This window comes from Nicotiana attenuata, unplaced genomic scaffold, assembly GCF_001879085.1.
Source record: "Nicotiana attenuata strain UT unplaced genomic scaffold, NIATTr2, whole genome shotgun sequence".
Taxonomy (NCBI): domain Eukaryota; kingdom Viridiplantae; phylum Streptophyta; class Magnoliopsida; order Solanales; family Solanaceae; genus Nicotiana; species Nicotiana attenuata.
Window position 1 is genome coordinate 441,314 of NW_017670733.1, and position 15,964 is coordinate 457,277.

At 33.9% G+C, this 15,964-nt stretch overlaps 1 protein-coding gene across 1 annotated transcript; it reads right to left on the minus strand.

The window, feature by feature from the left end:
- Positions 1–1,139: 1,139 nt before the first annotated feature.
- Positions 1,140–2,851, minus strand: LOC109242789 (universal stress protein PHOS34-like). The gene is made up of 3 exons (XM_019409649.1): positions 2,577–2,851; positions 1,849–2,065; positions 1,140–1,585 (listed from the first exon to the last, which is right to left on the minus strand). The coding sequence occupies exons 1-3, from the start codon at positions 2,740–2,742 to the stop codon at positions 1,498–1,500; spliced, it is 471 nt and encodes a 156-aa protein (XP_019265194.1). The 5' UTR covers positions 2,743–2,851; the 3' UTR covers positions 1,140–1,497.
- Between the last annotated feature and the right edge of the window lie 13,113 nt (positions 2,852–15,964).

Below are 15,964 nucleotides of genomic sequence, written 5' to 3' on the forward strand. Positions count from 1 at the left end.
GTTGAGGAAAAATTGAAATTAACATCATGGGATGTTAACGTTGTAATTAATAACTTTATTGCCTTTTTATATCTGGATTTTTCAATAGCAATTTGATATTTAGGACTACTTGTGGTTAATAAGACCGAGGTTAGAAATATGGCCGTTAAAGTTAATACAATTATTTTAAATAGGGACCAGAAAACTGGTTAACGACCGGAAAATATATATATTTGATAATATATTTATCGTCTAATAAGGAGGAGAAAGGTGGTCGCTAAAACTGTTTTACGACGGAACAATATATAATTTAATAATATATTAATCGTCTACTGGGACGAGATATGTAGTCTCTAAAGGTATTTAACGACTAGATTTTTTATCCGTCTCTAAAGACATTTAACGACCAGATTTTTGAACCCGTCGTTATTGACCTTTAGCGGCGGAAGCTATTACGACGGGTTGAGACCAGTTTTTTCCTGTCGCAATTGGTTTATTAGGACCAGATTTTGATCTTTAGGGACCATATTTCCCTTCCTTAAAGGTCGTTTTTCTTGTAGTCTATGCCCTCCACAATTTAAAAAGTAGACTTATAATCCATTAGCTTTAGCTACTGTTTTGTTGATTGGCATCATTACCTTCAATTTTTAGACCTAATCCTGTTATTTGTAAAGTGTAACGGTGAAAAGAAACTAATTAAAATAGTTGTATTTTTTTTTTATCAGATGATATAAGAATTTTCAAAGTAAATAGGTTATAAGCTTTTGTAATAACTAGAATTTTGACCTTATATAACGTTCAACATTTTTTAAAGTGCATGTTTATAGTACATTAATAAGATCATAGTCGATTTTTTTAGACAACTTTTGTTCGTAATTTCTACTTAGTAATAATATTGCCTGCAGAGTATCGGAAATTATTTATTTGGTCCATATATATATATATATATATATATATATATATATATATATTCTGAATCATACTAATTAATTATGATGAAAAAAACTTTTCTGTTTCTCCTTTTCATTGGTGATTCATCTCTCTCTCTCTTCTTTCTCGTTTTCTTTTCTTCAATTCTAATGCGATACCTCACATGATTTAAGGATAACAAGTGGTAAAGATTGAGAGCAATAAAACATATGAAAATGTGGAGAAAGGCAACCCATATAATTGCGTGCAGGATTTCATTTCCATTAATTTAAAAATGAAAAACATTCAATCCAATAAAAAAAAAAAAACACCATGAATGTGGTGCAAGAAAAAAAAGGAAAAAGGAGAAAGAAAAAAGAACAAGAAGAGGGCATACCTATTGCTAACTACTAAATTCATGAAGCCAGCAAGATATGATTTTTTTTTTTCAAGCATATATGGTAGCTAGCTTCATATAGTATTGATTTCTTAAGTATATTTAGAGATTTGGATGTATGTCCTCTTTCTCTAAATTAGTATTTCTTGCGAAGGTTCGTCTAATCTCCCTCCAATATATATTTTCCTTTATGCTTTTATTGATGAGCATTTTCAATTCTTTGTCTTTGGCTTCTTCACAATCATCACTGAGCAACGAGCATGGTGAGAGCAATAGTCACTTACGCTTCCCAAAACAGCCCTGTTGAAAATTTCAAGTATAAATTGCAAAGAAAAATATAACACTAAAAAACAGGAATTAATTCGTCGCTAGTACTCTACCGCTGAATCATCCATGGCTAGCATAATTCTTTAATAATCCATCGTTAAATTGGTTTAGCGACGTAAATTGTCATTTATTGACAGAATTCGTCTTATGCTAAATAAATTCATGTTTGTTTTAGTGTACGTAAATTAAACTCTATCTGATGAGATCTACTATAGTAGTAGTATTATTTATTTTACCTTTTGAAAGCTCCATAACCATGGCTGCCCATGACCAAGACAGAGGCGTGGTGCTTGTCAACAGCATCACACAGCACATTTCTGGCGTCTCCTTCGACAACATCAAATTCAAGACCAGTCACTCCTTTAGCGTTGCATAATTGTTTTGCCTTCTCACAAACTCTTTGAGCTGTCTTTTTAATATCGGTTTCCACGAGCATGAGCACGTCGCTTGTTCCTATGTACCACATTAAAGAATCAATCAATCAATTATATCTCAATCTAGTTCGAGATTGGCTATAATGCATGAATTATCTATATATATATGCATCAAATCTCTTGTATTCTTCGGATCCAAGAGGATTCGTCATAAACAGTGTCAGAGCCACACTTATTGAGAGGTTCAATTGAATTCGTGCTGAAAAATTATAATGTATATATAGGTTGTAAAAAAATGCATATATATCAATCGTTGAATCCCCTATTCCGAAGACAACATATTTCTGAATCACCTTGTCAAAATTAGCAGATGGAGCTTTAAACGGGTTCAACCGACATTTTTAAATATATATATATATATATATATATATATATATATATATATATATATATATGTGTGTGTGTGTGAGAGAAAAATCGTCATATTTTTTAAAAATTATTAGAACTCATAATTTCAAAAGTATAATACATGAGAACCTAAAGATTGAACCCATAAACACGACAACGTAATCAAATTATATAGGTAATACCTGGGCCAGCAAGACCTATGACAGAAGTTGGAGTGGTTTTGACATGAACAATGACGAGCTTAAAAAGGGAATCTGTGACAAAGAAATGATCAAGAGTCCATTCTAGAGCATAGAAGCTGTGGTCAGTGTCATCAAGGGCAAAAATCATGGCCTGTTTTCCTGCCATTTGTGTCTGATGAATTGCTACAGAAGACCAAAAGCTTTGAATTGTTTGAAAATCAATCCAAACAATTCAAAGCTTTTTTCTACAAAGATCAACAACTTTGTGTATTTGGATGGTAAGAATAGTGATAATATTGTGGGGGTTTTATAGCTATTTTTTTCTAACTATGGCCCGTAAAACATGATTTGACCATTAATTTAATTGGACATTATTTGGCAGTTATTTCTTTAATCCACAACTGAACTGAGGTTGTTAAGGAAGATGCTTGGTCTGGTTGTTTTGCCAGATATAATTATGGGAAAGGGTTTCTCTTTTAACATTGATTCAATTAATGTGCTCGTCAAGTAGTAGTTTAACTACCTAGGAAAACCTAATATTATGCTAAAGATAGATATTTTTCTTCTTCAGTAATCTTTGAGTGCTAAACTATAAAAGGTAATGGATATATTTTTACGTAGTTTAATTTTTTATTCATATATTGAGAATATAATTAAATTGTTTATCGTCTTTCATTTAACAACAACGTACTTGAGAACACTTTCACTTGGCTTCTTAAATATTTTGAAACTCTATATTAGATCGTTTTTAAAAAGTGAGGTCATCTTTTGGTAAATTGGATCAAAAGTCGTATATGACATTATGAAATAGCTAGTCTAGCTTAGTGTTGTTTTCTTTTCTTTTGTTTTTTTGGAAATAACAGAGTCATTTTGTGCAACTTCACTTATAATTTTATTAATCTCTTAATCTATAACCCGTAACATATTAACGACTATATAATCACCGTAGAGTCCATTTTATAGCATTTCAATATTCTTTTTTCACGTAAAACCTCAGATGGCGCACTCAAGAATTTTCGTAAGCGATGTCAATATTTAAAAAGGTGAACAAATGAATATATTACTGTAGCGGCAAACGATGTCACTTTTTATATCTATACCCAATATTTTAGTTTTATTTATTATTTATACAATACAAATTACGGAAAAAAAATCGACGAAGCGGTTTTACGTGACACCGTTTCAAAAAAGTGCCTACGTCCCTGCTCAGAAGCATTGTTAATTAGGAAATATGATTACATCTTACCTATAACTGCATTCAATCAAGAGATGTTTCAACTTACGTAATTTTACTAATAAAAATTCATTCTAACTTACGAAATTATTTCCCATATTATGTTAAAAAGTGACACTGCTTTTCTAACTTGGAATTTTTTTGCAGGTCCTTTGGGAGTTAGGAATGACCTTCACTCTATTGCTCTAACTCTTAGACAATGGAACCTCAAAAACATCAAGAATCATATGCTGAAAATTCTTTGTCAAGTTGTGCCTATATTCATCTTCTGGGAGCTATGGAAATATAGATGCTCAATCAGGTATGGTAATTTTACAACCTCAATTTTCAAACTAAGACACTCTGTTCTTTTTCATTTGAAGGTATTTATGAAGAAGAATGGTGTTGAAGTGGACATGACATGGTCCTGGAATCAATTGTGCCAAAAGATAGAAGGATATAAACCCAACCTGTGTAGCAGAGCAGTAACATGGGATAAACCACCTGATGGATGGCCCAAGATCAATACTGATGGAAGCAGCTATAGTAGCATCAAGAAAGCCGGAATAGGAGGGATTGTTAGAAATAGAAATGGCTAGCTTGTTATGGCTTTTGCCAAAGCCCTACAATTCTTTACTAACAATCAATCAGAAACTCAAGCGGCCTACTATGCTTTAAACTGGTGTAAAACTCAAGGCATCACTAACATTATATTGGAGATGGAATCTCTGATCGTTGTTAATATGTTAATAGACCTTCTAGGGAATCGGAAGATGACATTACATATATGAGGCAAATCATTCAGTCTCAGAATATTACTATCCAGCATTGTTACAGAGAGGGGAATGAGTTTACTGATATATTATCCAAACATGGAGCTAGCCTACAGAACATTTTGAATGATCAAATTAATATATTCTCATGTTAAAGATCTTCCACCTGAGGCTAGAGGAGCATTTAGAATGGAGAAATCACAGCTCTCATGCTTTAGAATCAGACAAGTCAGGAAATTCTCTCATCCTAATCATGACTAATTTTGTAATTTTTGTTCATTAGAGCACATTGTGGCGAGGTACTGTTTCCTCTTCTAATTCTCTAACTGATTTCAGTAGAACTTGTAATACATGTCTCTTGTGTAAGTTTCATGGACAGATTAAGTCGGATAGCACCAACTTACAATATGTAATTGAGGACGTAAGGCACTATGTCCCCCTCCTACATGCGGAAAGTTCCAGCATAATATACTAGAGATTGGAAAACCTGTGTATGAATTTTCAGCATAATATGCTGGACCGGTATATTATACTGGAGTTCTAGTACACTTATGATGGAACTCCAGTATAATATACTGGAGTTCCATTATATTATACTGATATTCCAGTATATTATGCTGGAGTATTTTTCGGATTTTAAACAGTATTTTCGTTCAGATTTATCTTTACATGAAAAGTGGCTAAATTTCGATTACTTTTGAAACTATGACTATTTTTGAATGATCACTTACAAAATCAGGCTATTTTTGAATTTCTCCCTTGTTTTTTTTTTTTTTGGGCCTTCGTTTGTATATGACTACTATGTTAATGATCCTTAAAACCATACTTTTGTAACGGCTAGGGTAAAAAAGGAACAAAGATAAGACAAAATTGTGGTTCTCATCAGAGATTTATTAATTTAATTTCTTAGTGCATATATATATCAACTTCGAAAGCTTTGATATTTTTATTTGGCAGTTATTGAAGGCTGTGGTAATAAATGAAGCTAACTACTTAAATGGAACGATCCAATTCTCTTTTACACTTCTTTTCTCAAACTCACGTTTTCCTAATTCAAGTGCTAGTTCATTTCAAAAACTTGGTTTATTGTCTGCATCCGTTTTCTTTTAGATCTAGTATGTGCTCTCTCCCTCACAAATTTAAACAGCAAAATCTTTTATTCGGAAATCAAACAATTTGGAAGAGATAACCTTAAGTTCTTTAAGCATAATATTCAGGTAATACCACTAAGAAAAACAATTAAATTCATCATGAAAAACACGACTAAGAGAAACATTTTGCTATTATTTTTAATCTTGACTTTCCCTTCTAATATTTTGAGTGATCTATTTTGATTAACGGCATGGGAGCCTTTCTTTACGTACATTAGACACATATATCACCATGTTCCCTTATAACAAAAAATGCCATGATATTAAAAACTATATTGTCGGCGAAATAAAATAATTTAATTTAGGTATCGTTTGTAATATATATGCTTTGTCGCCGCGTGTCACCTAAATAAACTTTCGACATGCTAAGATAATAGTTATTTAATAGGTTAAGATTTAAGCTTTTGAAAACCAAAAACTTGTGTTTAAATCTCATCAAAGTATAAGCAAAGTCTCATCTTAAAATCGATATTCACCTTAGTATATTTCAAAATGTACAAAAACTATGTTAGGTGATAGGTGTAAATATAAACATACACTTTGGATGCTTTATAGATGATTAGAGCACTAATCACCATCTCGGACAGCAAGTATATTTCAAATTCTTCAGTGAGTAACCTTAAAGTTTACACAACAAAGCAAAATACAACTATATCTATTTTTGTTACCAATCCAAGGGCATTTTAGTCACTTTAAAAACTCTATTATTAAACATTAGATTATGGTGGATGTCCATAACTCCTAAATGTATTGTACCTACTATTCTTCTACAGTATCTCCAAAACTCCCACTACTCCAATACTTATGGTCGTAACTACCATACTTCCATGATCTTCCTACATGATCTCAAATACTTAATGCCATGTTATGGTATTCTTTTGTATACCTCTATGTAATACTATAAATAGAGGATGAGAAGTGAAATTGTACACACTTGGAAAATACTTGATGAAATAAGAAAGTTCTCTCTTCTTCTCTACATCTATTGTCTATTTTATTATTTCATATTGTTACTTTGAAATTAGTTTCTTAACAAGTTATCAGCACGAGACTCTAACCAACTGAGTTCGATCTCTTCCTTCTTCAAGAATTTCTGTATAGAAAATGGAAGAGATGCTATCACCATAAATTAAAGATGCAATCAGATGGGAACTCAAGCAGTATATTTGATATCAATACATATGTTAGTATATAGCTTAAAAGTTACACAGGCATAGCTTATAGCTTATGGTAAGACACAAATATTTATGCTATATTCCCCTACGTTTCTGAGAAGATATGGCTTGTGTAATTTTGGTTTATGCAATTTATACTTTATGAATTTACGTATCCATAAATATGTTACAACCAAAAGATACGACAATTAAAAAAAACGCACATCAATTGTCTTGTGTAGATTAGTTCTTAAGTCAGAAACTACCTATGATCAATAATTAGTAAAAGTTGAGAAGTTATGATTTTAGATACATAGCTGACTTATTGGGTTTCATTTTCATGAATAGTAAGCAAGTGCTTGCATAAGAGATGCACTTTATTGTAATTATCGCTCATCTCCCGGATTATATTCCTTTTTCTGAAAAAATCATAGTAACCATTTATATTCACCACAATGCATTTTTTATGGCATGATTGCAGTGAAGGTAAGTAACATTTCTTTGCAATTTTATCTAAGTTCATTTGAATCTTCGAAGTGCTAATATTTTAAAGGCTCAAGGGTGATCTCAGTTACATTTTGGCCTATTATACTATTGGTTGAGGGTAAGACGGTGGGTTCAAGTCCCATCGCACCTTGAGGGTAAGACACCGGATTTAAGTCCTAGTGCACCATGATAATAAGACGTTTGGTTTGAGTCCCAACGCATTATGGCCCAACATACCTTTATATTTGGTAAGGCAATGGGTTTGAGTCCCAATGCACCATATTGATGATATAACTGATGACTAAAGAAAAATAACATATTTTTCATGAAAAAGCATGAAGCTTGTCCCAATTGATTTGCACCAGTGGATGTGGTAATAAGTCTAAATAAATATAAGTGGTTGACCAATGAGCGTGGGCGTGTCAAAGACTAAAATAGTAATGTCATCATTATGGTAATTGTAAAATGGAGAACAATAAGGGTTCTCAAAATAGTCCATCAAAGGTGAAGGAAATGTGTATCAATGTGGTCTATAAATATGAGGCATGTTCAGATGATTATGGTCCATTCTTTGAACATGTGACTTGTGATAAGCATTGTGTCACGACCCAAGTTCTCCCTCGATGAACTATCGTGACGGCACCTAGTCTCTATGACTAAGTAAGCCTAAAATTAGCGAAAAAAGAATTAAAAGTACAAAACTAGCCAACTAACAGGTAAATATAAATAAAGTGTTTAAAATGCCGCTCGGCATATACATTAATAACACTCTCAACCAATAATAACACTCCAAAAATCCAGAATCTCATGAATCACAAGCTAAAGAAAATACATAGTGTTCTAACTCCAAAAGTCTAAACGAAAGAAAATACAAGAAGTCTATAACTAAAGGGAGAATAGAGAGGTACTTCTAGGTCTGCGGACGCTGCAGATATACCTCGAAGTCTCTGGATCGCTTCGCCCCACGGATAGTATGGCTGAGCAGAAGAACCTGGATCTGCACACGAAAAACATGTGCAGGAAAGGGCATGAGTACACCACGGCGGTACCCAGTAAGTGTCAAGCCTAACCTCGGTCGAGTAGTGACGAGGAGAGGTCAGGGACCTACTGGTTATATATATATATATATATATATATATATATATATATATATATAATAACAAGGTAAAACAGTATGAAATGTGATAGTATAACTAAAATATTAACAACCAATAAAAGTGAAATCACAGAAAGAAATAACTCAGTACATAAAGATAACAACAGGGGATCTCCCAGGATAACGTCCCCTAGTCCCAAACGTAAATGTGCAAAGGATCTCTGGGATACCATCCCGAAATCCAAATCGTAAATGTGCAGGGGGATCTCCCAGAATACCGATCCGTAGTTCCAAAATAAATATCCAGTACAGGGGGATCTCCCGGGATACTGTCCCGTAGTCCCAAAGTAAACATGCAAGGGGATCTCCCGGAATTCCGATCCGTAGTCCCAAAGTAAATACACAACAGTCTCAACAAGGAAATTTACAATTCTATACAAGTTTGTATCAAGAAAATAGGTAATTTCTACCCTAAACATGCTACACAGAATTCAGGTAAGCAGTTAAGACAGTTAAGTCACGTAAGCATGCTTTCCTAATCTAAACATGAGGCTTCAAATACTAATTACTCAATTTAAGGAAAAATACAGATATTTACTTAATGAAAATGGGGTTTTTCAACAATTAGCATGTGTACGCACTCGTCGCCCCACGTACACAGCATTCATATAACAACAGTACCAAAATCCTAAGAGGAGTTCCACCACACAAGTTTAGGCAAGCCACTTACCTCGAATCAGCTCAAAATTAATCCGATAACACGCTCTTGCCACGAGTATCCAACTCCGAGTGGTCCAAATCTAATCAAATCAATTTCATAATGTAAATATAACAACAAATAACTAATTTAGTTAAAGAAATCGAAGCTAAGGCAACAAAATAAAAAAACGTCCAAAAATCCTCCCCGAGCCCACGTCTCGGAATCGGGTAAAGGTCACAAAATATGAACACACATTCACTCACGAGTCTAACCATACCAAATTCACTCAAACCCGATACCAAAACCATCAAAATCCCAAAATTCGGCTTAAGAACTTTTCTCAAATTTTCCCAATTTTTCACCCCAAATCCGAAATTAAATGATGAAATTAAGCTTACATTAATAGGATATAATCAAAAAGGAGTTAGGAATCATTACCCACAAACTTACTCCGAAAATCTCTCCAAATTTCGCCTCCTACCAAGCTCTCAATCCAATTTTTGAGTTATGAACTCAAACCCTCATTTTTGGATTTTAAATTCTGCCCAGATGCGTTCTTCTTCACGAACGCGAGACTACCATCGCGAACGCGATGTACAAAATCCTACTGGCCCAAATTCCTCTTTCGCGAACGTGAGGACCATGTCGTGAACGCGTAGCTTACACTGACGGACCCTTCGCAACGCGAGGACCAGGTCGCGAACGCGTAGGCTAAACGATCCACACCTTCGCGAACGCGGGAGCATCATCGCAAACGCGAAGTACAACTAATCTGCCTCTCCCGAATGCTCTTCGTGAATGCGAGACCCCTCTCGCGAACGCGATGAAGGATTTCTCTACAACAAAACACCAGAAAATCTGCCATTTCTTTAAGTCCAAAAATGACCCGTTGAGCATCCGAAACACACTCGAGGCCCCCGGGACCTCAACTAAATATACCAACTAGTCCTAAAACACCATATGGACTTAGTCGTGCCCTCAAATCACATCAAACAACGCTAAAACCACGAATTACCCTCCAATCCAAACTTAATGAACTTGAAATTTCATAATTCTACAACCGATGCCGAAACCAACCAAATCACGTCCGATTGACCCCAAATTTTTCACACAAGTCACATTCAACACTACGGACCTATCCCAACTTTCGTAATCAGATTCCGACCCCGATATCAAAATTTCACTAATGATTCGAAAACTTCAAAAATTCAACTTTCGACATTTCAAGCCTAAATAAGCTACGGACCTCCAAAGCACAATCCAGACACGCCCCTAAGCCCGAAATCACCCAACAAAGCTAACGGAATTCCATTCTGGAGCCGTCCTCACACTGCTCCGACTACAGTCCAAATTCTAAAGCTTAAGCTCTCATTTAGGGACTAAGTGTCCCAAAACACTCCGAAACTCAAAACGAATCATCCCGGCAAATCACAATAGTAGAAATAAACATGGGGGAAGCAGTTAATAGGGGATCGGGGCGTAAATTCTCAAAACGACCGGCCCGGTCGTTACACATTGCAAACATAGACTCATTCTTGAAAGTGAATGTGAACATATATATATATATATATATATATATATATATATATATATATATATGATACAAATTATGCATAAGAATGTGCTTGTGCATAATTGAATAGATACTACAACTCACTTCTACTGGAGGTTTGATAGAAAAAAAGATAATGAACATTAATGTGTGATTATACATGAATATGTCATTGGTCGCGTACATGTGGTACGCCGGAAATATTTTTTCATGCCTCATAAAAAGTTATTAAAGGCAAAATTAAAGCAAGAAATGATTTTGCTTATGATGATTTTAACCATGACAATTATTATGATATAATTTTCTCCGTGAAGGAGACATTCATCATATTGATGTGTGACAAATGATCATGTAGTATAAAATTAATTAAGAGCTCCGGAAGAACTAATTTGTTACTATCCGGATGAATAAAATTGTTCTTGACATTGATATTGTAGTAAGTCTCAAAAGAAACTTTTTGAGTTTCAAATATATTAGCCGAAGTGGTTGGCATTTGAGACTATGAATGAAAGGAAGATTGAATATCTCCATATTACTATAATCATACCGGATAAATATGAAAGATTACCAGCCTTTTCATCTATTTGTACTACAGATGTATAAGCATGATGATGGAATCACATGCCATAGTAAATTAGATGTTTACTGAAATAAACATCAGTTGGCATGACTGGTTGGCCATCCCGGTTTAATTATGAAGCGAAAATTAAGAATTCACAGTGGCATATATTGAAGAATTAGGAGATTCTTCGAGAATTCTCCTGTACGACTGATAAATTGATTACTATACCAGCTGGGATTGGGATTGTATTCCCTGATTTTTGGAACGCATATATATATATATATATATATATATATATATATATATATATATATATATATATATATATATATATATATATATATATATATTATTTTAATAGATGCATCTATTATATGGTCACATGTGCATTTGTTATCAACTTGCACTTTAGATTTTGCAAGGTTGAGTGCTCAAATTATTAGGGCACAGTTCTAGAATATAAATTATGATGATTTATCTTGATGATTATTATTGGTTTAAATCCAAGTTGATTGCGCATACATTGTATGCCTCCAATTACAGCTAAACCATTGGTTATAAGAACAAAACTCCCAAATAGAAATTTGGTATGAGGTGTATTATTTAATATACAACAACACTTGTACGCATCTAATGAACAAGTTATGAAAAATTCCCCCTATTACAATTGGTTCAGGGTCAGGAACCAAATAATTTCCATCTAGAAATATGGATGTGCTATACGATTTAATTGTTCCACCGCAATGCACAAAGATGGGTACCTAGGGGCGGAGGATATGTGTTGGTGTTCTCAACATTAGGGGGAGAAAATGGACAGCTAAAGTAATACATGAAATGAATTATTATGAGTACACCTAGATCCCCGTACAAGATAATATGAACTTGAAGTTCAAGTGATAATTCATTTGCAAAATATTCAGGCGTATTTGCTGACTCAAAGCTAAATATTATATTTCAGTTGCTAATGCTCCAAATAAATGAAGTCCATGATGGATAGAGTCAATGGCACGCATAAACCGCTAATAGACTAATTGGTTCCAAGATAAAACTCCTTAATGAAGGAGAGGATCAAATGATCAAGATGGTCATAATAAAGAGGCAAGTGCTCTATAAGAGCACCACGACATAACACTTTATAAGACCTCATGGGAGAGGCTCAGGTACCTGAAAATAATGAGATCTCGATAAGTTATGCAATTATTGAGTGATGATAGAACCGATATAAAATGATCGTCCATAATATTGTTGATATAATGTAGCTCAATATTACTATTATTGACGAGGATCTTGAGCTCAAATCTGTCATAGAATATGGACAGATAAATGATTGGTGAACGAAAAATACGCAATCAATATTGACTTCACTTGGAAAACGTAAAGTTTTGAATTGATAGTCCCAACACCTGAAAGTATAAAGCCAGTGGAGTGACACAAGAATTTTCGTAAATGTCCTGGCATTGATTATAACATGTTCTTATGCAATTACTTTCAGATTTTAGTTTGGCAATACTTGAAAATTTGATATGCGTATATAAAAATCATTGAATGATTTACTGTTCTAAAGCATATTAAGGTTCCTAAGAAATTTATTAAATAAAGCTTCAACAAATTCTTATGTGGATTAGAGCAATCATGGCGTACATGATTTATTTTTTGTGTCTAACAGTATGCTTGTAAGATATAGTTTTACTCCTATGCGGAGATATTGAAATACCATTAGTGTTATAGCAAAAGGAATCCTTGATATCGATTTGTTTATTCTAACAAATACTGTCAAGATTTTGTTGGTTTTGCGCTTTTTTAAAGTTCGTTCTTCAAACAATCTATTTGCACGTGAGGGACTGTTATATTATGATATTCAACAAGATTCCAATTATATTGAAGACGATACTGCATGCATAGCTCAATTGAAAGAAGGACTATCGAAGGAGACAAAATAGAGAATATTTCACCAAAGTTCTCACTACTAAAAAATTAGGTTTTAGCGACGGACAAATTCTGTAGCTAACAGACAAATCCGTCGCTAATCTCATTCAGCGACGGATTAGCAACAGATTATCAAGAAATTCTGTTAGATGCGAGCGTTTTAGCGACAGATTAGCGACGACGTTCGTAGCTAATTCCTTTTGTTTGTGGTGTCTATTTCAGACATAATCGATGATCAACAAATTTATTCAAGCGATAATTTGACAAACTTCTTCGCAAGTTATTGCCGACCTCAGCAATTGAGAAGTTGTCAAACAAGATTAGAATTCATCGTTTCTGAGATATCAAGTGATATTTTTGTTAAGGGGAGTATAGCACGCGCTGCACTCTTTTCCTTTAGCTAAGGTTTTATCCCACTGGGTTTTCCTGGCAAGGTTTTTTAATGAGGCAGCAAATAATGCATATTACATGATATGTGTACTCTTTTTCCTTCACTAGAATTTTTTCCCACAGGTTTTTTCTAGTAAAGTTTTAATGAGGCATACTATCTATGGACATCCAAGGGAGAGTGTTATGAAACATTAGATTATGGTGGATGACCATAAACCTAAATGTATTGCACCCATTACTCTTCTGCGTTATCTCCATAACTTTCACTACTCCAATACTTATGGTTGTAACTCTCGTACCTCCATGATCTCAAATACTTAATGCCATATTTATGTTATTCTTTTGTATACCTCTATGTAATACAATAAACGGAAAAGGGCCTAAACTAACCCTATCGTTTGCTAAATGGTTTATAAATACCCTCCGTCCATCTATCCGTCCAAAAAACACACGATGTTATTTCTATTAACAAAATTACCCCTCGATTTAACGGCAACAGATGTGAGCCCCACTTTTAATGAGTTGGCAACGTATTACAGGACCATGTGGCTTATTGGGTCAAATAAAAATTATGGGTAGAATATACCCGCCTCAATTATTTGACCCGCTCTAATTATGTTTTAACTTAAAAAAGAAAAAGAAAAATACTTAGCATCTTCTTCCTTTACCATTGTCACCATCGTCTAAAGCTGATGCACCGTCAATTTTCCTGCTGCACTTGTTACAATGCACCACAGAACAACTCTAGTTTGGTAGATGTGTGTATAAGCATGCGTGCAAGAATTAGCTGGTGCTTCTGAGATTGCCTTCAAAGCTAGGAGGATAACCGTCCAATCTAGTTCAATCCTAAGACCTTCAAGGTTCAACAATGGCACTTCTGTTTTTTAAATTTTGTGAACCAATAGCTCTCGAAATTTTAGCAATGAGATTCTTCTTCTTCAATCCGAATTTCAAAAGTGTACTAACAACTGAAGCTTGATAAATAATACTAATTACAATAGAAAGAGCCAATGCGAACAAACATCAACAAAATTAAAATACCCAGTTCGTCTTTTTCGAGTTTAAACATCAAACCCACTTCTAAAATTCAAAGTTTGTTCATCAATGGTGGATCTAATATTTTCGCACAAACTGAAACTACTATCATCACAAAGAACTTGAAAGTTATTCAAGTGTTCGAATACCAAATCGTCCAAACAATGAGCCACAATTTGAGTTTAAGTTTTCAGCTCCCGATTTGAAACACAACCAACTCTTAAAACTCAAACTTGAAATTTCTACTACGGATTTCCCCAAATACCGAAGCTAAAGAATTATCTGATTTCATTTTCTTTTTTTTGAATCCAGCAACCTTAGATGGGCTGAAACAGTTTCCTCCATATAAACGATGGAGAGGAACCCACCCAGCCACAACTTCTCTTTTCTGACCCATCAAAGGAAGAAGGAAGAAAGAGAAAGGAAAAGATTAAGAAAAAGAGAAAAAATGGGTCGGGCAAATAATTGGGCGGGTTTGGTTAATGGGGCAAATATTTGGATTCTGAACGACAGCCACGTGGCCCAATAAAAAAATAACAGCACATTAGACGTGGAGCCCACGTGCTGCGCCGTTAAAAAGAGAGGTAATTTTGTTAATAGAAATAACGTTGTGTGTTTTTTTGGACGGATAGATGAACGGAGGGTATTTATAAACCATTTAGCAAACGATAGGGGTAGTTTTGACCCTTTTCCGTACAATAAATAGAGGATGAGAAGTGATATTGTACACACTTGGAAAACACTTTGATGAAATAAGAAAGTTCTCTCTTCCTCTCTACATCTATTGTCTATTTTATTGTTTCATATTATTACTTTGAGCTTAGTTTCTTAACACAGTCAACTTTTATATTTATAAAACAGGACCCACATTAAATACATAAAATATAGTACAAAACATATAGGAGTGTAGAAAAATTATATGATCAAAAAGACCTTCTAATTATCATCCTTTCCAAGCAAAATTCCCATGTTTTCTCAATCCAATCCGAGAATTTAAGGTCTTTTCCTTTCTGGGTTCTATCCATTTTCTCTTAGATATGCTTTTGGATAATCCAATCAAAAATTCAATTCTTATTATGCATGTATTGCATTTTTTTTTATGAATGATTATGATTCTATATGTTTAATTTTATTTTTTAATCTTAACTTTTTCTAGGTTTGTTAATTTAACGTGCATTATATGTATCCAAAGATGAGTTCTTGAATAATGATCTACCAGTTTTTATTGATATTTGTTTTGGTTTTTTTACTTTAGAAATGAAATGGTCCAAATGGAGCAGAATTGACGCAGAGGATCATTATTAGCTTACTTCAACTAGTTTTTTATGTTGTTTCTTGGTGGAGTTGTAG